This window comes from Danio aesculapii, chromosome 10 (assembly GCF_903798145.1).
Source record: "Danio aesculapii chromosome 10, fDanAes4.1, whole genome shotgun sequence".
Taxonomy (NCBI): domain Eukaryota; kingdom Metazoa; phylum Chordata; class Actinopteri; order Cypriniformes; family Danionidae; genus Danio; species Danio aesculapii.
The window spans coordinates 21,579,433-21,605,897 of NC_079444.1; the positions used below are offsets into that span (position 1 = coordinate 21,579,433).

The 26,465-nt window shown below is 35.5% G+C and overlaps 1 protein-coding gene across 1 annotated transcript; it reads left to right on the forward strand.

The window, feature by feature from the left end:
• On the forward strand, positions 1 to 25,003 carry trpc7a (transient receptor potential cation channel, subfamily C, member 7a). Its single transcript, XM_056466865.1, has 12 exons — positions 1 to 472; positions 7,997 to 8,759; positions 11,526 to 11,708; positions 14,866 to 15,030; positions 15,144 to 15,360; positions 17,081 to 17,314; positions 17,486 to 17,750; positions 20,439 to 20,634; positions 20,720 to 20,941; positions 21,015 to 21,092; positions 21,184 to 21,259; positions 24,360 to 25,003. The coding sequence occupies exons 1-12, from the start codon at positions 42 to 44 to the stop codon at positions 24,497 to 24,499; spliced, it is 2,970 nt and encodes a 989-aa protein (XP_056322840.1). The 5' UTR covers positions 1 to 41; the 3' UTR covers positions 24,500 to 25,003.
• The last annotated feature ends 1,462 nt before the right edge of the window (positions 25,004 to 26,465 follow it).

Sequence of the window (26,465 nt, forward strand, 5' to 3'; positions counted from 1 at the left end):
CCGAACTCCGCAACTGACCTGCAACATCTTTCCCATTAAAAATGCTGACAGACAGAGAAGAGCGAGACCTGCACGCCAAGGAGCAGTTCATCATGTCTCACGCGGCGCTCTGCACGCTCCCGCTCGCGCTTTCAGCGGGAGACTCTTCCGCCACCTCACCGGAGACTGAGCACTCGAGACCGGACTCTCACGGCGAAGAGTTTAACTGCAGGGACAGAAACACTTGCTGCTCCCCTGACAAACCGCTGTTAAACAGGTGTATGACTCTGCCCGGGACTCTGATAGACGGCCGAGGAAAAAACGACCCGGTTACGAGAGAGTTGTCAGCTCTTGGGGAAGGTGAGGGATCCAGACACGAGTTCGAGCATCATCAACATCATCATCACGGACACCGGTTCTTCGACAGCGATGACGAGCTGGACTTCCACGCGCACCATCACTGGCATCCACACGACAGCAGCTCACACTATTCGTGAGTATGAGGAAAAAGCTTCGTTATGGATGTGGCATCTCTCTATTATAGATGCGATGTATGTGAAATTGCCACTTGTGTGACTTTGGTAAATGAAATATAATTGTTTGAAAAAGAGACATTTTTGAGTATTTTTAAAGCACTGTAAAATACAAGCCCACACAATAAACGCAGAAACAGTTTTGTTATTTTTGCGAAAACTTTCCCAACTTTTTTTTCATGGCCAGGTTGACATTTGCTTGGAATTGCTTATATATATGCTCCTAAACTTGATTAGTTAAATAGATAATGCAAATTGTATAGAAATTAGATGTCATCTACCAGTTTAGTAGTTGTTATACAGTTTTCTCAGTTGCTTTGGCTCAATTCTCGATTGAAATGTGTATTTTTCAAAACACTAAGTTTAGATCTCTGAACAAATAGCTCATTGTTCACTTCAGAGTGGCATTTCTTATTGATTTAAGCAAATTGCAAATGCTTTGGTTCATGTGTGCAAACAGTAAGTTCAATTTCCTGTAGTTTGGACAAAAACTAATTGCATATGACTTGTTGATCAAAACTGATTAGTCAATTCTTATTCACAACCTTTCAATCATTTTTCATTGTGTAAGCCATCACACTCAAAACTATCTATTATATATATATAGAGAGATTGACCACTACATTCACAATGCAGTATGATGCGTTCATACATGCACAATGCATTCATGAACTGCAGTAATATGCTTGTGAAAGAGCAATTGGAAGAAGTGTAATCTCTGGCAAGAATATTTTTTTCCATATATATTTTGTTGTATTTTTTTTTTTTTTTTTTTTAAGTAATGTGAAATATACAATACTGTAATTGGACAAGCAAGATTGCACTTTGCATGTAATACAATTGTACATGAATAAATGTACTGTGTAAATACAAATGTTCATTTATTTATTTTTTCCATGTAATATTGACTCTTCTCAACAAATATCAGATTTTTTTTAATTTAAATTTTCATGGTTGACTATCATGCTGAAACAACAACTAATGATTTTAAGCAGTGTGACTCACACAATAACAAATACACTTTATGTTCTGGTAGTCTTGGCCAAATTACTGACCATAACTAGCAGGAATGAAATGTTTTGGGAGAGTAATTTTGCAGACATGCAATAAAGTTCTGAAGTTCCAGCAAACCGTTTTGAGATTTGCACTCACAGTTTAGAGAATGTTAAGTCTGTTTTGAAAAAATGTGCCAAAGCAATTGAGAAAAACTTGTAAAACACTGTCAATATCAGATATTTAAGGTCTAAACATGTGTATACAAATGTTTGATGCTTGAATAAATAGTTTTGAGGGTGATGACTTACACGATAAAAAATGATTGACAAGTTGTGAAGAGTTTGACAGTTTAAATGAGAATCGACTCATCAGTTTTGATCAACAAGCCATATGCAATTACTTTTTCTCCAAACTACAGACAATTGTACTTTTACTGTTTGCACACATGAGCCAAAGCATTTGCAACTGGCTTAAATCAATAAGAAATCACAATTTGTTGTGAATAATAAGCTAGTTGTTCAGAGATCTTAACTTACTATTTTGAATAATACAAATTTCAGAGAATTGAGCCAAAGCAATTGAAAAAAACTGTAAATGGTAAAAGTAATTTAGCTGATTTTGGATTCAATTTGCAGGTGATTTTGCAGTTTATGCCTTTTAGTATCTTTATGATCACTGTAGTAAAAACCTCTTTAATTTTATTTCAAACACTAGCTACCTAAATCTAGTTATGCAAGTGCAGTGAATAAAGACGTAAGGTGAGACTAAAAGGGGTGTTCTCAGTGATGCCAAAGAAAAAAAAAGTATTCCCCAAAGAACTTTAAAAGAACCACAGCGTGAAAAATATTTTAATAATGTAACACATAGTTTTTTTTCAGTGTAATAAACCTTTTTGGAATGAAACGTTTCATTGCTGTTAAAGGTTCTTCACAGAACAATGGAAGAAATAAATAGTAAAATGTAAAAAGATGTGCTTGAAGGGACACTAGACCTAAAAATAAAACTTAATCACCATTATGACATAGATATATAACTTTCTTTCATGAAATAATGACAATCATTAGCATCATGCAATGTATATGGGACCACCAAAGGTAACACTTCAAAAACCACACATATGAACCAGACAGTCCAAACCACTAAGATAATGCAAAATGTTGTATGACCAGCTGATGAATGAATGTTTTCTCAAGCAATATAATAAAGGAAATATTTCAATAAATATTTATACTTTTTTCTGTACTTCATTTATAGCCAACTGTTGTATATGTATAGCCAACTGTCATGACCTCGTGCTTGAAATTATTTTTCATATTTGAAATATTTTTTCCATTATATTCTGACATATCCTCAACCTTGAGAAACTATTTTAATTCATTTTAGATTTAAGTGTTTCATTTAAATGCAAATGGAGAGTTTTGCAGAGCAATCTTTCCCAGATTGTGCTCCTGAGAACCAGAGTTGTCATACGAATTTTGCATAGTTCAAAAATATTTAATGATACCAAAAACTCTGTTCAGATTAAAAGAGGCAGTCTTATTTAAATACAAACTAACTTTTATTTTTAATACACTGTACTGTTTAAAAGCTTAAAGTAAAATGTCATGATGCCTGAAAACAGGAGCAAAGATTCTGACAATTCAGCTTTGATTCACAGGAATAAATGAAAATTTAGAAAAAAAAAAAGTTAAACAAGAAAACAAGAACAACAAAAAGTCAAAATGTATAAAAATAGTTTAATATTATTATTTAATAAAATCTTTTAAAGTTTATAATTAAATTATACTATATTTTATCAAAAACAATGCGGTAAGCTTCAGCCGATTCGAATGTTATCACTTGATTGAATGGGGGGCAGTGACGCAGTGGGTAGCACAATCACCTTACAGCAAGAAGGTCGTTGCTTCGAGCCCCGGCTGGTCAGTTGGCATTTCTGTGTGGAGTTTGCATGTTCTCCCCATGTTCACGTGGGTTTCCTCCACTTTCTGTTTTTTGAATTGAGTAAGCTAATTTGTCCGTAGTGTATGAGTGTGAATGAGTGTGTATGGATGCTTCCCAGTGATAGGTTGTGGCTGGAAGGGCATCCGTTGTGATAAGTTGACGATTCATTCCGCTGTGGTGACCCCTGATTAATAAAGGGACTAAGCTGAAAAGAAAATGAATGAATGAATGATTGAATGGGCGTTATCAGTGGTTATCAGCTGATAGATATGGGCCAGTAGGGGCCTTCTGTGCCTACTGGTAGGCTCAGAAGGCTGTTATCATCCATTCACATGGTTAATCAGCTATAGACCACATATGGCTGCGGCCGGAAGTTAACAATTATTTATATTTTTTATTAAATTTCCAATTAATTGTATTTTATTAATGTCTACCCCACACCGACCCTAAACCCAACCATCACAGTAATGTAAAAACAGATCTGGATCTGGAGCCTTCACTATTAGTAAAGCTGATTAACTTTGTGGATGGATGATACTACTAGTAGGCACAGAAGGCCCCTACTGGCCTATATCTATCAACTGATAACCACTGATAATACCCATTTAATCGAGTAAAAACATTCGAAGCGGGTGCAAGCTTCTGAAATTTATTTCCAAAGCATTTCTGTTTGTTGGCCAGCCAAACCTTTAAATTTTTCACCAAAATCATCTCAGAATAAATCATTTGGTCTTATCTTAGACCAATATTTTTTTATGTCAACAGTTGTCTCGTGGATTCTTTTAGGAATTATATCTTTTAAAAAGTTGATTCTCAAATTAAAAAAAGAACTCAATTAAGTTTCCTGAGCTGTGCAAGAGCAGCAAAATCTCCTTGGCCTTTACACAAATCAACATTGCAGTTATTAGATTGACACAGTTCACACAGACCATATTGAAACATAAATTATTAAGCCTGTTTATTTCAATCTCATTTAGTTTCAGGGCCCTTGACAGGTACATTTGTGATTCTTTGTCCTCTGTGCTCTCCAAAAACTGATCAGTAAAGATTTAGAGATGGAACAAAATGGCATTTTGCACGCTACAAAAAAAACGCTGTGTTTGATTTATCATGTTGTGAAGTGAGCAATGAATTTTATTCTAAGTGACATCTACAATTGTGATCTGTTACGCTGTACAATTTGCGCCAAGGCTGTTGCAAAATGGATCAAAATTAGATTTCATCCTTGCTGTCTATACCTGGCTTGTGTTTGAATATAACTTGCTTACGGTTTAACTAGTTCAGCGTCTTTGAAGCCTTTTTAAGTTCAAGGGAAGCTGACACTACAAAGCAGCTTCGATTAATTCAATAAAGTAAATGAATGGAGTCCTAAGGTGAAGATCATGCTATAATATGACGTTAAGAACATCTGTTCTTGAGGAGGTTCCTGTAATGAGATGAAGAGCTAGTAAAGGATGTGTGTAATTAGAAGTCCGTCTGCATTGATCTCATTGACCAGCGGTGTAATTTATGACCCTGTACTGTGCTGTAAAGTCATGCAGTGGTGCTTGACTCTACAAGGTCTACAATACCATGGATGAAGCTGTCAGTTAACATTATCTTCAATGTGTCAGATGTGAGCTTTTTTGGTCTTATCCCTTTTATTGACTTAAAATAAATATTATTGTAATTGTTCTACTTATAATTTGAAAATAGTTAATTGATGAGCAATTCAGTATTAAAATTAATGTAGACCATTTTGTAGTGTATTAATTTAGAAATGTAGTGGTGACAAATCTATTAATTTCATTATAAAGGAAAAAAGCTACATTAAAAAGATGAAATTATTAGGAAAATAACTATTAAAAAATGTACAAATAAACTTGTATGTACAAATCGAATTACTTCACTTCTCAAAATGTTATTTAAAAAAAATGCAAGTATTCAATATAGAGAGTATATATAAAGAAAGAATATTAAATAAGGCTAACATGATTGTCAATGATGAAAGACATCCTTTATCGTACACCTTCAAAATGTTGCCATCAGGTCATGGATATTGTGTTCCCAGATGCGTGAGAAATAGGTCAAAATTGTCAATTATCCCTCAAGCAATGATGTTTTTAAATTTCTCCTCTATTAGTGGCAGTTGATGGCCAGTAGACTGAGTATTTTGTTAAAGTAGTGGTACCATGGTACGTTGGTTTTTAAAATGTTTTAATTATATAAATGCCAAATGTGAAATTGTCAGATGTCTCTTTGGGTGTACGCTGTAAATAAAATTTCTCTATGGGGTCAAATAAAGTTAACTAACTAACTAAACTTAAGTATGTGATCGCAGAATTAGAATACATGTTTGCTTCTCAACTGCAGTGCATAATGGGATTGAATGAGAGCACAATAAAATATAAAATATACTTGAAAGAAAAGATCTACAGACCTAATATTGGTTGTCCACTCAAATAGTGCTCTACTTCTGACTTCAGTGGTTGATTTCAGACGCAGCCATGACCTTGGTTAACTAATTGATGTATGCTTAATTAGGCTTGGAGCTCAACACTGCAGAACTGTGGCTCTACAGTTTTGGACACCCCTGCACTCAAAGCATACTAAAAACTGCATCTTACACCCTTAAAATCATAGTTTATCCAAAATAGGAATATTATGTTATTAATTCCTCATCCTCGCGTTGTTCCAGTCCCCTGACCTTTATTCACCTTCTGAATACAAATTAAGATATTAAATTTTTAAATTTTTTAAAATATATTTTTCAAAACAGTTCAGAACAAAACAAAACAAAAAAAGGCATACAAAACAAGTGTCAAAGGTCACTGAATGCAATCATATTCACATTCGTATTTGGTTGATAAAATGTTGCTATATAAAATTTTGTTAAGGGTTACGTATAAAAGATCAACAAGCTCCATATATATATATATATATATATATATATATGTATGTGAAAGCACCACAATAAAATTAAAACATTACATTTCTTCTCAACCATTTACCCCAGTAAAGTGTCAGTACTTTCATATCATACACCTCTTCCTTGAGCCATTTCTGTGTAATGGCCTTTTTTGCTAGTTGTTAGTAGTGTATTAAGAAAATATGCATAATTTTTTGGTATTTTTTAAGAGTAAATGTCCAGGTTCATAGTTTTAAAATTACATTCCAGATTCAATCCCAGAGACAGACGAGTCTTCGCTGAGGCCAGCTTCCAGCCTCTGCCACTGAGACTGCAGCTCTGCACAAGACGTTTGGCCAGTGGAGAAATTAAAATGGTCGTGCCCAACTGAGCCTGGTTTCTCTCAAGGTTTTTTTTCTTCACTTCCACCATTTAGTGAAGTTTTTTTCCCTCTCCGCTGTCGCCACTGGCTTGCATGGTTCGGGATCTATAGAGCTGCGCATCGTTGGATTTGCTCTTCAGTGTTTGGACTCTCAGTAGTGATTATTAAACCACGCTGAATTGAGCTAAACTGAACTAAACTTAAACACTACAAACTGAACTACACTGTTCCAATTTACTATGACCTTTTATGTGAAGCTGCTTTGACACAATCTACATTGTATAAGCGCTATACAAATAAAGGTGAATTGAATTGAATTGAAATCCCATTGTTGCATTTATCTCTTTATTCAAATTTTAAATTAAGATATTTTAGATGAAATCTGAGAGCTCTCCTAAACATACTATACTACTTATATTGTATAATAGATGTCTATAATCCTCCAAACAGCAATGGTTCCGAGACATTCAATGTTCAGAATAGGGTCAAAACATTGTCAAAACATTCCATGTCACTTCAGTGGTTCAACTGTAATCTAAAACAAAGCTCTAAAACACTTTTGTGTGACCAAAAGCTGTAAATAGGTTGGTTTAGATCAGGGGTGCCCAAACTTGTCCTGCAGAGTTTAGCTCCAACCCCAATTAGACACACCTGAACCAGCTAATAAAGCTCTCGACACAGTAGAAACTTCCAGGTAGATGTGTTTAGAAAAGTTGTAGCTAAAATCTACAGGACACCAGCGTTCCAGGACCGAGTTTGGGCATCCCTGGTCTAGATCTTCGCTCCGATGTCAGGTAGTCAGGTTTCACATTTACTAAAGGCAGTATGACATAGTGCCATTAGATTAAGCGTCATACTGCCCATAGTAAATGTGCACCCTTGATCTCAATGAATCCAATTGAATTTAACAGTTTTTTGGCAGACATAAATGTTCTTGGAGCTTTGCATGATTACAGTCGATCCATTGAAGTCACATTTAGACAATGTTTTTAGTTCCTTTTCTGGACTTTAACATCTCAGGACCGTTGAAGATGAGAGAGAATATTTAGGGGACAGCAGTTTGTAGTGTCAGTCAAAACCATAGTGGATATAGACTGCTAATTTAATCCCATAATGCACTGCAGTAATGAGTGTACTACTGATGTACACTGAACAGCTAGTGAATGCTAATAATAATGCACACATGATGCCTTTCAGGATCAGGATTGGACACCCATGTTCCACATGTAGATGATGGATCCATTATCCATATCAGCAATATTTTTTCTTTTCTTCCAGGTTTGAAGCCATGCAGCGCAGACACACCACATTAAGGGACAAAATCCGCCGACAGGCCGTCCGTGGCCCGGCGTACATGTTCAGCGAGAGAGGCACCAGTCTGACTGAAGAGGAGGAACGTTTCCTTGACGCCGCCGAGTACGGAAACATCCCTTCAGTCCGAAAGATGCTCGAGGAGTCCAAGACGCTGAACGTAAACTGTGTGGACTACATGGGCCAGAATGCATTGCAACTGGCAGTGGGGAACGAGCACCTGGAGGTCACAGAACTGTTGCTGAAGAAAGAAGGCTTGGCGAGGGTTGGAGATGCCCTGCTGTTAGCTATTAGCAAAGGTTACGTGCGGATAGTGGAGGCCATCTTGGCTCATCCTGCATTCGAAGGTGGTCTTCGCTTGACTCTGAGTCCCCTTGAGCAAGAGCTGCGGGATGATGATTTTTACGCGTATGATGAAGACGGGACTCGCTTTTCTCAGGACATCACACCTATGATTCTGGCAGCCCATTGCAAGGAGTACGAGATCGTGCATATCCTTTTGCTCAAAGGGGCTCGTATTGAGAAACCCCACGACTATTTCTGCAAGTGTGGGGAGTGCGCGGAGAAACAAAAGCAGGATTCTTTCAGCCACTCGCGATCAAGGATGAACGCTTATAAGGGCCTGGCAAGTGCTGCCTATCTGTCTCTGTCTAGTGAAGACCCTGTGCTCACTGCCCTGGAGCTCAGCAATGAGCTGGCACAACTCGCCAACATCGAGACTGAGTTTAAGGTGAGGAAGCGTACAGATATGCCATATGCAGGGCTGTCAGTCAAAGTCATGATCGTAGGACAGGAATTTATAGGAGAAGACTAGGCTACACTGTAAAAAATACATAAATTTTTCAGATTTTGTGATTTATGTTTTAATTTTTGATTTCTTCCTGTTTATTTATACTTTTGAATTGCATTATAAGACCTTGGTATTCTTTTTAACAACTTTGAACCTTGAAAAGTTGACGTTTATTAAAATTTTTAATGGTTTAAAGTGATATATTGTCTGGGTTGGTGTTGTAAATTATGGTACAAAAACATTTTAACAAACATTAACCAATTTCTGTTATTTTACAAACTTTTTGTTTTCTAGTTGCATCCCAAATGGCACACTATGTAGTGTTGTAATGAAGTTTTATTTTACTTAGTGAAAGTTCAAACCGCTTCCCTGATGATGTTTGACGGTTGCCATATTAGTGAAATAAATGACCAAACTACCAAATAATACCATGCCATGAATAGTTAGTTATACATGGCATTTTGTTCATGTTTGCTGAAAAATGGCGTGCTCCTTTTTTTCCGGCTTCTCTTTTGTTTCTTCACGCTTCACTCTCGCGTTTGTCAGTGTCTGACAGGATCGGGTTTCAAAAGCACGTCAATAATCAAACGCACGTTGTTATTATCATCAGCTCAAGAAGTTTGTTATTTCAGATATAGACGCGCGGCAGCGCAAGGAAGAAAGCGAAACCGCTCGCGCCTCAGACTGCCTCGTAAAAAAAACTACGCGGCACAGGGTAAATCTGCTCTACTCCATGGCTTTGTGGCTGTTTATCAAGACGACGACAAGGTTTGTTTGAGCCCGGATCGCTGTAATCTCTCGGCTGTGCATGTATTTTAAACATGGCTGTTTTTTTGTTTTCATTCTGGCTTGTTGCATAGTGAATGACGTATCTCTGTAAACCAATAGCGTTCAGCTGTGCGTCTAGCTCCGCCTTTTGGTACCCTTTCTCGTGTTTGGTACCCTCTCCAAAGGGTGCCGAAAAAGTGGTACGGTACGGTTCGGTTCGGTACGCTTTTTGACAGTGGAAACGGCTATAAAAGCGTACCATACCGAACCGTACCGTACCACTCAGTGGAAATGGGCCATAACCGCCATAAATATAATAATGCCATGAATATAACCGCATTCACCATCGGGAGGCGCTATAATCAATCTTGTAGGAGAATTTTGCTTTCACAATCCAAAATAAATAAAGTAATTCAACATTAGTGCCCAAAAGCCCCACCCCTTCTGCTACATGAGCAAAGCAGCGGCCGTTGAGTGCATGAAGTGTCCATCATCCACATTTTAACGTTTGAATGAGTGCATCATCCTGGTATTTAAAGTGCACTTATTCTTTTTAGCGTTTTCAGTGTGAATGCACTACTTTCCCTATTTATACCACAAAATGATGTAGAATAGTGCGTAAGTATGCGATTTGGGACACACCTTCAATATTTTTTCTTATACAAAATACTATTTTAAACTACACAAATGTCAATAAAATTCATTTTGACTGTAGGGTGGAATTCAATTTGATCAACGTTGATCAACGCTGAATTTTGATCTACATCAAAAGTCGACAGGGCAGAGATCAAGGTCCCATAGTGCAATTCATAAGCGTAAAAAAAAATGGAAAAGACATGTGAATCACAAATACAAAAACTGTTCATTAAGATATTTTTACAGTGTTTTTTATGTATATTTTCATGTACCTCATGCTCTCAAAATATGAATTATGATATTATATAGTAGCACAAATTCCTTCTTAAATGAATAATTTCTTTTATTGATTGGTTAACATCATCACAGGACATGGAGAAATCTGCCTGATTGTTTCCCTTCATGTTGCGAGGACAATGAGCCAAATCACTTCAATGAATCATTATGTGCTTTGTAGATAATGCCGGCTCCTTTAAGGCACTCTCATGATTATTTCAAAGCACATTTTAAGCAGCTTCTCAGTTAATCTAGGAAGTGTCCAATCGTGAAGAGTGTGCTCATGGCCCTGTAATGAGCTGCTCGTCTCCCAGAGAAATGTCTCTGCTCATTCAGCCTCACAGACCAGCACAATATTCCACACAAAAACCAATTTCCCACCCTTGAGATTATCCTCATTATAAATTAGAGGCTTTTGGATGACAGTTTCTGGTTCACTAGAATCTCTGTACACAACATTTTTTCCAAAAGAAAACGTTCCTCCAGAGAGCTTCATGCGCTTCGGCGATGTGTGTTGTTTTATATTTAAATATGTAGAGGAAGAAGTTCTTCACTGAGAGTCACTCTAGGGAAATTTCTAATCAGGAGTTGGCGAATCCAGACAGTTTTTCCCCCTTATTGTGGTTAGCGAGCTATTAATTGAAACTGCTCCATCGAGAGCTTCCTGTAATCACCCCGTTATTATTCTCTCATCACCGTTTTTCTCCACAGACGATCACTTTCGACAGTTGTAATGGCGTGTCAATGATTCCGCCTCTGTAATTCCACATAAAATGTTTGTTGTTTTAAAACAATGCCGCGCTATAATTAGCAGGACGGGTTTCTCTTGGGTGCCCTCCATTAGGTAAAATCTCAGTTTGAGAAGATCTGATGCAAACGTCAATCAGACGGTGGTGCGACATGGGATTTTTAGACGTTTCAGAGCTGAGCGTTCACTGTTATTTGTATCCCGCTTGGATTGAATTCGTATTTTATGAGTGATTAAAAGCCCGGCTGTCGTAATTCTGTCTCTGTTTTTGCTTTCAGAATGACTATAGGAAGCTCTCCATGCAGTGTAAGGACTTTGTGGTTGGGGTTCTGGATCTGTGCAGGAATACAGAGGAAGTCGAGGCCATTCTGAATGGAGATGTGGATCAGAATCATCCAAGTGAACACCATCGGCCCTGCCTTAGCCGGGTTAAACTGGCCATTAAGTATGAAGTCAAAAAGGTACTGGGAAATGAATCATACACTGTAAAACAATTCTGGAAACCACTGCAACAAACCATTAAAGTTTGTAAAGTAGTGCTGTGAACTTAATACATTTGAGTAAATGAAGCAATTTGAGCACAGTAAAACCTGATAAATGAAGAGAAGTCAAACCAACTGAGCACTGTAAACCCAATAAGTTAAGGCAACTCAAATCGTTTAAGGAAACCGATTGCAACAAACAATTTGAGTAAAAAAAAATAATTTATATAAATACTGTGAACTTACTTCATTTAAGTTGAAGTAATGAGGTGTTTAATTAACTCATTATCTTCAACACTGAGTTCAAAATTCTTTTCAAATGAGTAGAATTAACTTTCAGTGAATTTTGAGTTAACTACACTCATTTCATTTGATAAAATTGACTCTTGGGTTTTACAGTGTAGGCTAAAATATAGTAGCTCAAATATACTAAATCATAGACCAAATATACTATAAGAAACTGTCAGGGTCAAAAATTATTTCAAGACTCCTTTCTGAGATTTTAATGTTCTTGCAGCAAAGGAACAATACAGAAGAAACACAAGAGGTTCCATTCTGGTTGCTCAAAGAGCAGTCCTTCAAGGCCAGTTTTTATATAGGCATACAAACAGATAATGATGCATTGTCTTTAAACATTGGTCTAAACAGTTTGTTTGAGAGAATTCTGTTCATCATATTATCAAATCATTGTCAGCACAATATTCCTGCAACTGGGACATTCCAACCATTAAACTGATTGAAAATACAGTTGAAAATGTGATTAAATCACAAAGCACACACATTTATAACATTAAATTTGGATTTCTTTAAAGGTATACCTATAAAAATAATATAAATCGAGTATATGGAAATGAATCAAATCAAACAGAAACACTACCTGCTTGAGGACATATAGTCATTGTTTTGGTCATCAAATAATCAAGCAGCATTAAAGGCAAAATTCATATCCCTTCTGTGAACGTTTAATTAATTTTTAAATATATGTTTAAGAGAGCAAGAACATTTTTCACAGTATTTCCTGAGAAATATATATATATTTCTCATTTCATTTAGTTTAGTTGCAATATATTTTAAATAATTGTTAAGGTCAGTACAGCCTTCTTTAGATTTTTGTTGATGTTGTATTGATTGGTTACAAAACACACCACTGTTGTCCAATGACTTGCCTAATTAATCTAACTTGCCTAGTTAACCTAATTTACCTACTTAAGCCTTCAAATTGCTCTTTAAGCTGAATACTAGTAGCTTGTAAAATAGCTAGAAACATAGCATGTACTATCATCTTGGCAAAAGACAGAAGAAATTTGTTATTACAAATTAGTTAATAAAAATATTGTTTAAAAATCTAATGAAAAACCTTCTATCCATTAAACATCATATGGGAAATATTTTTAAAAGATTTAGAAGTCCAGACTAATAATAATAAGACTAGTAATTTTGCCTTCAGCTGTATATGTTAATCATATAATGTGCATGACATCCCACAGATTCATGAAAATGACACAAATGCTTTTTATGCGTCATATTTAACAAGATATTTGAACAGTGTTGGGGTAACGCATTACAAGTAACGCGAGTTATGTAATAATATTACTTTTCTAAGTAACAAGTAAAATAACGCATTACTTTAAAAATAGGTAATAATATTTGAGTTATTTTTAAAAACATAACTCAAGTTAATTTTTAGATTAGTTCGCTTTTAAAAGATAATTTGAAAAAATAATCACGTTGAATCACACTGTGATTTTACTGAACTAATAAGACAAAAATACAAATGTAGCAAATGAATCTGTATATACGGCATGTACAGCATCAGGGAGCTCTCAGAAGGCATAGATATATATACACTAGATATCGCATACGGTCTCTGAGTATGCGTCAATAGCACCGCCACAGTGCTCCCAGGACAAATGTCATTCAACCGCACTAGTCAAGACAGTGTGCCAGATGTGAAGATGCTGGACTTTAAGCACTGTGTACGGGTGTAGTAACGAGCAAACAAAGAAAACAAAACACAAAGGCAGAACATTTCATAGGTCAGATTTCGTTTTTTACATTTTTGTATGTTACAACTTGTGCTAAATTAATGATAATAAAGTCACATATTATCACTTGAATGAGAGAATGATTTTCATAATTTAAAAAATATTAGCACACTGACCACCCGGAAAACTCCTGATCATAGATATATGCATATATGCGTATATCTCTGGCTCTGGATGGCCACAGTCCTCCACTGCACCTTGGTCTTGCATTCATTTCAAAGGAGTGCTACCCTGCACTAAAATGGCAGCTCTATTGATGCCTTCCTTCCAATAAACAACAAAAGGGTAGGCGACATCTAATGTAAATATCTATGCTCAGAAGGTAAAATTATTCAAATTTTTTTAATACGTTTTTTTTTAGATAAAATGAAGGTGTAGGTTATACAGTGTGTTGTTAATTGCCAAGCTTCTCTGGGAATTTCTTAAAGAGCAACGTAACGCGTTACTTACCATGAAAGTAACTAAGTAACGCAACTAATTACTTTTTTGGGGAGTAACTCAATATTGCAATCCATTACCTCCAAAAGTATCTTTCCTCAACACTGCTTGTGAATGCCTATAGACTGAACACCATAATATATGTGCAAGAGGTCATCGTTTTCACTGAATTGTGTTTTTGTAGTTTACACAGAAACAAAAATATTTTTATTTCCAAAAACTTTGAAATCCATAAAAAACACTATTTTCTTCTCAATGAGAGCACTGCAGGGTTTTTTTTTTTTTACATGCCATTACCTTGATGTAAAGCTTAGCATCTATTTGAGCTTATACAAATGTATAATGTTCATCTTTGTGTAAAGTCACTGTCACTTTTTATTTAACTGTCTAATTCCAATGCGACAGGGGTAGAGCAAATATTCTCCCATACCCTCAAAGCCACACACACTTATTACGTTATTAATATGAACTAATGGTGTTCAATAAGGAAATCCGGAAATAAACTCCAAACAAGTTTCGCTTTGGCTTTATATTTTCAAATTGTTGTCACAGTTTTTCTATTTAATATATATAGTATCTTAGTATCTGCTACGGTATTGAAGTAAATTACAAGTTGTTGCAAGACGATGTCTAATTCAGTGATATGCATTCAGTTTGTAGCTCATCCTAACTGCCAGCAGCGGTTGCTGACGCTGTGGTACGAGAATCTTTCAGGCCTTAGGCAACAGTCAATTGGTGTGAAATGTTGGACAGTGCTGGGAGTGATGGTGGGATTGCCATTTCTTGCCATTGCATATTGGATTATGCCCTTCAGCAAGGTACATCATCATCATCATCATCATCATACAGAATCCAGTGTTCTTTAACAATAAGAATACTTCTTTTTTTCTTCCAATGTTAAATGTATGTGTGCGTGTGGTCTCTTCTCCAGGTGGGCCAGGTTCTCCGCAGTCCCTTCATGAAGTTTGTAGCTCACGCCGTCTCATTTACCCTTTTCTTGTGTCTTCTGGTTCTCAACGCCTCCGACCGCTTCGCAGGAGTCAAAACCCTTCCTAATGAAACCATTACTGATCATCCTCGGCAAATCTTTCGCATCAAAACAACTCAGTTCAGCTGGACAGAGATGCTGATAATGAAATGGGTTCTAGGTGAGTGTGGGTCAAGCATGAGGTGCAGAGCTAGATCTGAAAGAGAATTCATAATTAAACTTGATATTCTTTAATGTAGTCTTTTAAAGATTTTAAAACAACTTTAGGGTCATTTCTGTTTATGCTCACAGAGGTTGAATTTATTTTGATCAAAAATTCTGTAATGACAATGACCTTCAGTAAGAATCAGTGCCACTTACACTACTGGTCAAAAGTTTGGGATCAGTTTTTTTTTTCAAAGAAAATTATTCTGTTCATCAAGGCGACGTTTATTAAATGTTAAAAAAAAAATTTAATTGTTAAATATTTATAAAAATAAATAAATAACTGCTGTCTTATCGTATGTAGTTTCAAATAAAATTATTACTTCAGTCATTATTGCTTTTATTACTATTGCAATTAATAATAATAATAATAATAATAATAATAATAATAATAATAATAATAATAATAATATTAATATTAATAATAATAATATTAGAGTGATTTTTGAAGGATCATGTGACTGGAGTAATGAAGCTAAAAATTCATCATTAAAATCTCTAGAATAAATCATTCAATTAAATGATTAACTACTTTAGAACAGCTATTTTTATAGTGCAATAACATTTCACAACTTTACAATTTCTACTGTATTTTCGATTAAATAAATGCAGCCTTGGTGAGCAGGATAAGCTTATTTTACAACATTTAAAAATCCTACTGACCCCAAACTTTTGACCAGTAGTGTAATGCTTCAAAAATCAGATATTTAGTTGTGCTGCTTAATATTTTTGTGGAATTATAAGGATTATAAGGACTCTGTTCAAAAGAACATTGATTATAGTAGAAATGTTCTATTACATTGTAAATATCATTACTGTCACTTGATCCATTGAATGCCTCAAAACTTTGAATGATAAAGGTATTGTTGATGTTAAGTATATTTTTCACAAACATCATAAGTTAATTAATATAATTGTATCTTTTTTTAATGTATGGATTTAAATATGAAGAGTTTAGTTGGAAAAACCTCTAAATACCATTTGAAATTTTCCTCTAAAATGAGCATTTTTATCAGGCTCATATTTGTATGTTCATTAATGTCAATTTTATGGCAAATAATAAGTCATTTTCCTGGTCTTTAAAGTGAAATATCTCAACATAAACAAAGGAGGCTGAAAAAAAATTTCATTTTTGATGGAAATTTCAGATGGCACCTATATTACAAATAGATTGTATACATTTTAATCAAATTCATAAATGTATTTATTTATTTATTAACAGAAACAGCTTAATGTTACTGACCAAAAAATACATATCAATTAAATTATTAGTAGTAGTAGCAGTAGAAATAAATAATAAATCATGAAAATCATGTGAAAAAGTGAAAAAAATTTAAAAAGCCTTTATTAACATGGCTATTACTTTTAAAAAAGCAGTTTTTATGTTGTTGTTGTTTTATTTAAATTATAGCCATGTTAGAAAAGGCTTTTAAAAAGTTTTCTCTTGCTTTTCGAGTGCCTTGGACTTGTATGACTTGTTGTTTATCTTTATGAATCCCTTATCCAAAGAGTACCAACACATTAATTACCTCTGAAGCACTTTTTGTTTGATTTTGGATTTAAATAACAAACCATTTAAAAAAATAAAGACAGCTAAAGCTGATATGAATACTGCAGGGCCTAAACACAAATATGATGAATAAACCTATTGTCTTTTCCCTAATTTCTCTGATCAGGAATGATCTGGACCGAGTGTAAGGAGGTCTGGGCGGACGGGCCACGCGAGTACATCATGCACCTGTGGAACGTGTTAGATTTCGGCATGCTGTCAGTATTTGTGGCCTCGTTCACCGCACGGCTCATGGCCTTCCTGCAAGCGTCCCAAGCACAGCTCTATGTGGATTTATATGTGACTAATGCCGACTTGATCAATGCATCATTACCAGCAGATGTGGCCTACTTCACTTACGGTATGACACAAAAATAGCGATTCTCTATATTCAGTACATAAAAACCTAAAGTGAGCTGTAACCTAGCCTTATGAAAGACCAGAAAGCCTGTTTCTGTTCTCAGTGAGAGGATGTTCAAAATGGCAAAATGCTGCCATCAAGTGGTGATAATAAAATATGCTTCTTTCTCAGCCAGGAACAGGTGGCTGCCCTCCGATCCTCAGCTTATCTCTGAAGGCTTGTACTCCATCGCTGTGGTTCTCAGTTTCTCTCGAATCGCCTACGTTCTGCCGGCTAATGAGAGTTTCGGACCCTTACAAATATCCCTGGGCCGGACTGTTAAGGATATTTTTAAATTCATGGTCATTTTCATCATGGTCTTTCTTGCCTTCATGATCGGCATGTTTAATTTATATTCATACTATTTGGGAGCTAAATACAACCCTGCTTTTACCACGTAAGTCTAAAAAAGTTTATATAATTTGATACTAATGATGTTAGCTTGGCCAGAATACTAATCTACTGTGTGTTCTTCTTTTTTGATGACCACAATTTTAACACCGACATTTCCTCCAGGAGAATAAAGATTTGCTCACCAAATGCAGATGAACCCTTGTGAAAATAAACCATGTTTTTATTATAGTCAAAGTATAGTAAGCCTGTTTTGGGGGGCATCGCAGGCCTGTAGCCAGGGGAGGTTCGGGTGGTTCGAAAGATACATTTGTCCTATTTTGACTACTATGCCATCATAAATTGTAAAAATAATAAATCGCAGAAGCCTTTAAGGCCAAGCAGAGTCCTCTGTTGGCTCTTGCTTCGGCGTGACTTCTGCTAATCAGTTTTGACCAATGCAAACAATTATTTTTCATGACTCATGACATCCAGCTATGCATGAAAACTTATAATCTTCTATAAGTGAATTCCTCTTTCACTCCTATAACTATTTTACAAGTAACTTTTATTCTAAATCTTGCACCTTATACTTGAAAGTAAAAAAATGACCAATAAAGGTGTATATACAGTTGAAGAAAATGAATGAACGAATAATAATAACAATTCATTTTATTTATAAATGGTGCCTTTCTGGATAGCCAAGGTTGCCTAATAACAAACATCAACAGATATACCAAAATAAATTAATAGAACAATTCATTCATCCATTCATTTTCTTTTTCGGCTTAGTCCCTTTATTAATCTGGGGTCGCCACAGCGGAATGAACCGCCAACTTATCCAGCATATGTTTTACGCAGCGAATGCCCTTCCAGCTGCAACACATCATTGGGAAACACACACACTCATTCACACACTCATACACTGTCAATTTTAGCATACCCAATTCACTCATACCACATGTCTTTGGACTTGTGAGGGAAACCGGAGCACCCAGAGGAAACCCACGCAAACACGAGGAGAACATGCAAACTCCATACAGAAACGCCAACTGACCTAGCCGAGGCTCGAACCAGCAGCCTTCTTGCTGTGAGGCGAACGTTAATAAAAAATAAAACAAGGCAAGACAAAAGTTGATATACATGAGAGGAGCTAAAGTACAAATTCATCGAAGTATAAAATAACATGGTAATGGATAGTCATAAGTAAATCTGCTTAAATAGATGGGTTCTGAGACGAGATTTAAAAGTGTGAAGACTATCGCTGCTCCTTAGGGGATAAATAGTGCTAAAACATAAAACAAATGCTAAACATTCTTGTACAGTTTCATAATTCAGTTAGAAGTTAAAAATCAGTTTCATTAATTCAGTTAATTCATGTTAGCTACATGTTAAATATGCGAGAAACACTAGAGCAGCGTGTTCATTTATGTTAGTGCTAACCATGCTAGATACATAATTGCATATATGTTAGAACATTCTGTTTGAATGGGGAAACATCAAAATCTCCAAAATTGCTTGCCAAGCTTATGATTAAATTTCATATTAGGAATCACCAATAAAATTAAACAACAACTGCCTCTTTAGTTTCATTTCTAAACTTTTAAATCACACAAAATCTAGAAAAACTCATGTCTGGTCCGAGCCCCTCCCCAAGAGAATCATCTGTCTATAGTGATCGATGATAGGCTTCTGTATTAGAAGGCGGGGCTTCATTCACCATATTGACCTTTATGCTTTTCCCCATTCAAAACCATTCGAGTGACACGTCTTGTGTATTCTATAGTCTTAGCTATAGGCTAGATGACCCTTCATGTTAGCATGCTAATGCTAACAACATACTAAACATGTTTAGTAATGTTAAAACATGCTAGAAATGTGCTAAATCTTGCTTTCTTCCATTCTTTTTCATTTATTCTTTCCTTAACCTATTTATTTTTACTTTACCCTTTGTTAATTTGCTAAGTTCAAACTTATAACTAGGACCAAACAGAATCTGTGGACATTTTTTGCTCTTTATGCGTAAATAATTGCAAATAATAATTACATTTAATGAAATGCAATGCAAATTCATCTAGATCCATTTATTTGGTAAACAAAGCAAGTCTCTAATATAATGTATCTATTAAAAGACAGGAAATATTACTTTAGAAACTGTATTGTAAATAAATCAAATTAACATTTTCATATTAGTCAATATTGTTACTGAAATTTATTTAAAAACTTAATAAATATAAATTTGCACACATTTACACAAGTAAATAAATACTCAATGATGGGCTAAAAATCTGAGTAAATCGGATTTCTACGTGCGCAGATTTTGTGTGAGCCTACTTATACTTATACTTACAAAGCTGTTTCAACTATTGATACATATTGATACACAGAAGGCATCGGGCAAAGTTTGCTTCAATAAACTTTTTTCTAGCTATTTTAAAATATTTATTTGTTAAAGGGATAGTTCACAGAAAAAAGGTCTGAAATGTCATTTGCTCACATTCATGTTACAGATGAAATATTAGCCATGGTATTACTACAAAGGAAGCAAATGGTTGTACAAAAAGTCTCTACACTTTGCTTATACCATAATAAAACCATGGTTTAAATTTGTAAATGTTATACATTATAACTTTTTTCTTAAGTGTTGCTTTTTAAAAAGAGCAGTATTTTCTGCTGAAAGAAGGCCATTGGTAAACTTATATATGTGAAGAATTATTTGTGAATGTTTTATGATCATTTTGAATGTCTGTTGCAGGGTAGAAGAAAGCTTTAAAACACTGTTCTGGTCGATCTTTGGTTTATCTGAGGTGATTTCAGTGGTCTTGAAGTACGATCATAAGTTTATTGAGAACATTGGTTATATTCTCTACGGGGTCTATAACGTCACAATGGTGGTAGTCCTTCTTAACATGCTCATAGCCATGATTAACCACTCATACCAGGAAATTGAGGTGAGCCCATGCACATTTACAATAATAAATTAAAGTATTTTGCTGTTATTGATACATTGATGTTTGTGTGTGTGTGTGAGCCCAGGAGGATGCTGATGTGGAATGGAAGTTTGCTCGTGCAAAGCTCTGGCTCTCGTATTTTGATGAAGGCAGCACTCTTCCAGCCCCCTTTAATCTAATACCCAGCCCCAAATCCTTCTATTACATGGCTCAGCGCACCAAAGCATGCCTAGTGAGTTTATGCAAGGCCAGGGTCCGCAGTAACAGCAGCCAGCAGGACATGGGAATGGCCAATTCTCGCTCTAAGGTCAGAGATCAGCGTGGGTTTTCTAACTGTTCAAATCAACAAATGGCTGTCCTTAATTTTGATATCTTTTCAGCTTTATCGATTTCGACCTTACCATTCGCAAGAGGGATTCACGGTTAGAAATCCCATCAAACACCCTACACGATATCAGGTAATGATTGGATTTTGATCCAGAGACACTTCTCTGTAGGACTTTGCCATTTTAAATTAAAATCCTATTCACAATCTTTTTATCGTTGTAGAAACTCATGAAGCGACTCATCAAGCGCTATGTCCTGAAAGCCCAAATTGACAGTGAAAGTAATGAGATCAACGAAGGTAAGATTTATCCAATACAATCTTTTTACAATAGCTATTTTAAAATGTTATTGTATTCTGTGGCTAATTTCTAGTTCACGCTAAATTAAACTTATGATTATGTTATGAATATTCTATAAGGGCAAGTTATGTGGGAATAATGCTATCATTGGTACATACCGAGGAAAGGGATCAAGAGTTCTGAAATGTTTTGAAGAAACTGGACACATTAGAAGATGTGACCAATAGACACAATGCTCAAGCATACAGTGCATCTGGAAAGTATTCATAGTGCTTCACTTTTTCCACTTTTTTTATGTTACAGCCTTATTCCAAAATGGATTAAATTCATTTATTTCCTCAAAATTCTACACACAATACTCCATAATGACTTCAATTCAATTGTTGCAAATTTATTTAAAAAAATTTAGCTCAGGTACATTCTGTTTCCACTGATCATTCTTGAGATGTTTCAGCAGCTTAATTGGAGTTCACCTGTGGTAAATTCAGTTGATTGGACATGATTTGAAATGGCATACACCTGTCTATATAAGGTCCCAGGGTTGATAGTGCATGTCAAAGCACAAACCAAGCATGAAGACAAAGGAATTGTCTGTAGACCTCCGAGACAGGATTGTCTCGAGGCAAAAGGCTGGGGAAGGTTACAAAAAAAATTCTACCGCTCTAAAAGTTCCAATGAGCACAGTGGCCTCCATCATCCCTTAGTGGAAGATGATTGGAACCACCAGGACTCTTCCTAGAGCTGGCCAGCCATCTAAGCTGAGTGATCGGGGGAGAAGGGCCTTAGTCAGGGAGGTGATCAATAACCTGATGGTCACTCTGTCTGAGCTCCAGCGTTCTTCTGTGGAGAGAGGAGAACCTTACAGAAGGACAACCATCTGTGCAGCAATCCACCAATCAGGCCTGTATGGTAGAGTGGCCAGACTGTAGCCACTCCTCGCCTGGAATTTGCCAAAAGGCATCTGAAAGACTCTCAGACCATAAGAAACTAAATTCTCTTGTCTGATGAGACAAAAATTGATCTGTTTGGAGTGAATGCCAGGCGTTACATTTGGAGAAACTCAGGTACCACTCAATACAAGGCAAATACCATCCCTACAGTGAAGCATGGTGGTGGCAGCATCATGCTGTGGGGATGTTTTTTCAGCAGCAGGAACTAGAAGACTAGTCAGGATAGAGGGAAAGATGAATGAAGCAATGTGAGACATTTTACAACAAGGGCATAGAATTGGCATGGATGGAGGGGATGTGTCCCCACAAATATCCACCAATTACTGAAATGTCCCTACCAATAATTTAATTGGCTTCAAAATAATAAAATAATGCTCCGTCAACCCTTAGTAACATACACATGCATTTCACTGTAATACTATTAACCAAGTCTGTGCAACTAATCAAAATTTGCTTTCGATTTAGGCCTCCATGATAATGAGAAGTTAAGTTAAATTGCGTCACACACCTCTCTAAATTACTCTCCAAAGCCAGACTGCAGTAAAATCATGTAAATTGACTTTAGCAGCATGAGAGATGATTGTTATTTGTATTTTTAAGTGTTCATTTTATATTATTACGCGAAACAGAATTTGTGCTGTTCAGTGCTGCTCAAGGATGTATGTCCCCACCAATGTCAAGAGCAAATCTACGCCCTTGGTTTACAAAGTTAAAATGCAAAGAAATAAACAGTAAGTGATTTAATGCCCTGCTACATTTGTTATTCATAATTTCATATATACAAAACCACAATTTGTTATATCATTATAAAGATCACCATGTTTATATAAGCACTATAAATGAGGAGGACTTCTCTCCTCCTCAATCCCGAGTCTGAATGCAGACACAGTGGAGCAGTGCAGCATGGCTCTTGCCCTGTCTGTTTCAACCATTAGCCCTGCTGGTAATCAGGAAGATGTTAAACATAGGCGAGCACAGCAACACAGATATCTGTCTGAATGGTAGCGAACTCAACTGATAAAAGGCAAAGTCTGCCATTTTTTAATTCTTGTGCAGCTCTCCCCACAGCTACATCACCGATTTTGATCCCGCCCCCAAAATTATTTTAAACCTAAAGATGAAATTAGCTGACAAAAGCTCAAAATTATCCATTTCCCCCCACAATTAAAGCTGACAGGTGCTAATGCTGTCTTAACTGATGCTCAACACACACACAAATCTGTTAAAATCTCAAAAAAAATACTTGAGGGTTTCCTGAAACTTGAAAAGTCTTATATTTTCGTACGACTGAATTCAGGAATTAGCCAGTAAACTGATTAAATGTAACAGTTATGTTTCCTTGTGAGATCAGGCTGTTTTGTGTTAAAAATAAAGTTTGAACCAAAGACAGTGTTTAAAGATTTTTACAGCCAATTTACCATAATGATAACGTAAAATTTAACTATAACACTTAATATTAGCATCCACACTAGTGCACAGTAACATTGTTTATTATTATTGTCCACTGCAGTTTTGTTGTCTGCCAATTTAAATGTTCATGCTCGTTCAGGCAGGGGTGGATTCGCATTGGTTGTTTATTTTTATTATTCATGAGCTGGAAAAACAATTGTTGTGAAAGGGATTCTAATGGTATCATTTCTCTGTCACTATTCTTGTGATGTTGACTTTATACATTGCAAACAATTGGCAGAACTTTGCATTTGCATGAAACAAACACATCTACTGGACGTTTTGATTCTCAATAGCACTGTGCAAATAACCACTTTTTAGAGTTGAAAAGGTGTCAAGTTATTAAGTGTTAAAAAAAATGGTAACACTTTATTTTGATGATCCGTTTGAGTATTAGTAGACTGTCTGCTCTTTCAACAGACATTTAACTGACTATAAGAAAATGACATGTTTTCACATAAGCAAGTATATGTCAACTTACACTAACCCTAACCTACTACTTATTGAGTCTACTTATAATCCAATGAGAATTAGTTGGCATGTAGATGCAATGTAACTTAAATTCAACAAACGGACCATCAAAATAAAGTGTAACCAAAAAACTTGGTTACACTTAATAAAAACACATGTATGACCATAACTCTGTTTAGGAAGATGCATTTTTATTGAAACATATCAACTTTGTGCTTGTTCTCTTCAGGTGAGTTGAAGGAAATCAAGCAGGACATTTCCAGCCTGCGTTATGAGCTCCTGGAGGAAAAATCCCAGGCCACAGAAGAGCTGGCTGAACTGATCCAGGAGCTTGGAGACAAACTCAGCAAGGGAAACAAGAGACCGTGACAAATGAACTGGTGTGAAAGTAGCTGAAAGTGTCCTAGAGCTTATTAAATTCAGAAATATTTAGTTTAGATACAAACTTTAAAGTCTTTTTATACTCTCAAGACACCAGTTTGTGAAATAGGTATGATTTGTTGTTGCCATTTGGGTGTAAGGTGCAATTTAATAAAGTAATTATAGAGCAAACTCAGGAAAAATGCAACGTTATATAATAATACCAATAAATTCAGAAGACTGTTTCCTCAGAACGTATATTATTAAGACAAAAACAGCAGAACTAAGTGTGTTAGTATTAAATATTATGATAGTTCTGGAGTCCCAGCACTGCACATTAGGGTTTAGAAGGTTGGACTAATGAGATTATGTTTTAAATAAATGTCTGTTGGATAACAATCTAAAATGTGCAAGGGGAGCTCAAAGACCTGCAAAAATGCAATAACATTTTTATGTTTTCTATCTTTAAATTATTTATGAAGAGTACAACATTGCAATGTACAAATACGAACAATATATATTGTTAAATCCCACAAATTATGTCAAAACTAATGTCATATTTCACCCTAAGACAGAAGATTAAGCAGTTTTAAACATTGTCAAAGGTACAGTTTTCTTAAAAATGCTGTTAATTTACTAACCCTCAGGCCATTCAAGATTCATTAAAACATTGAAGATTTTTTTTGTTGAAATGAGGTTCCTTGGTGATTGATACAAACATTAACGTCATTGACATTGACATGACATTGACATGAAAATGACAATGGCAATATTTTTGTTGCCTTTTGTGGAGTTTAAACTATTGATATACTGAAATGAATCTTCTGGATCGAAAATTCTGGATGCACTTAGCCAAAAACTGAAACCAAAAATGCTTTGTGATCATTTTTTATTAGTTGATTAAATGATCAAATTTTGAAAACATTTTCTTAAAAATGCTGTTAATTTACTAACCCTCAGGCCATTCAAGATTCATTAAAACATTGAAGATTTTTTTTGTTGAAATGAGGTTCCTTGGTGATTGATACAAACATTAACGTCAGTCAGCTCTTCGAGAGTCTAATATATACATATTTAGCCAAAACTAAATTGATATAATGGTCTGGGATTAACAGGATACTTGTATCTTTGTGTAAACTTCATTTAGAAGTTTTTATTTTCTCAATTAGGAACATTTTTCCTTTGATTGTGTAATGTCACAATGCAAAAAAAGTTCCTAATATTTTTTTAAATATTAGTTCACACAAAATATATATATATTTTTTTATTAATTACCCACACGTATGTCGTTCCACAGCCCTGTGACCTTTGTTTATCTTCAGAACACAAATGACGATGAAATCCGAGAGCTCTCTCATCCTCCATAGACAGCATTGGTCTCAATGTGTTTAATGTCCAGAAAAGGAACCAAAAACATTGTCAAAATATTCCATAAGACTTTAATAAGTGCTTCAACTGGGATCATACAAAGATCCAAGAACACTTTTGTACACCAAAAAAATGGTAAAAACTACTTTTTTGACAATGTCTTCTGTATCAGATCAGGGTGTGCATTTACTATGAGTAATACGATGCTTGTGTGTTGAACTGCTGACTCTAATGGCAATGCATCATATTACCTGTAGCAAAATGTGAAGATACTGTCACACAGGCAAAAACATTCATATTTACTGTATTTTTGGAGCTCTTTATGATTTCAGTTTAATCACTGAAGTGACATGAAAATGACAATATTTTTGTTGCCTTTTGTGGACTTTTGTGAACTATTGATACACTGAAATGAATATTCTGGATCGAAAATTCTGGATGCATTAGCCAAAAACTGAAACCAAAAATGCTTTGTGGTATTTTTGTTTATTAGTTGAATAAATGATCAAATTTTGAAAACATTTTTAAATTTGATTCAACTTAGATTATATTAACTTCAAAAAACAACCACATTTTAATGACAGCGAATGTACGGAAACCTGGAATG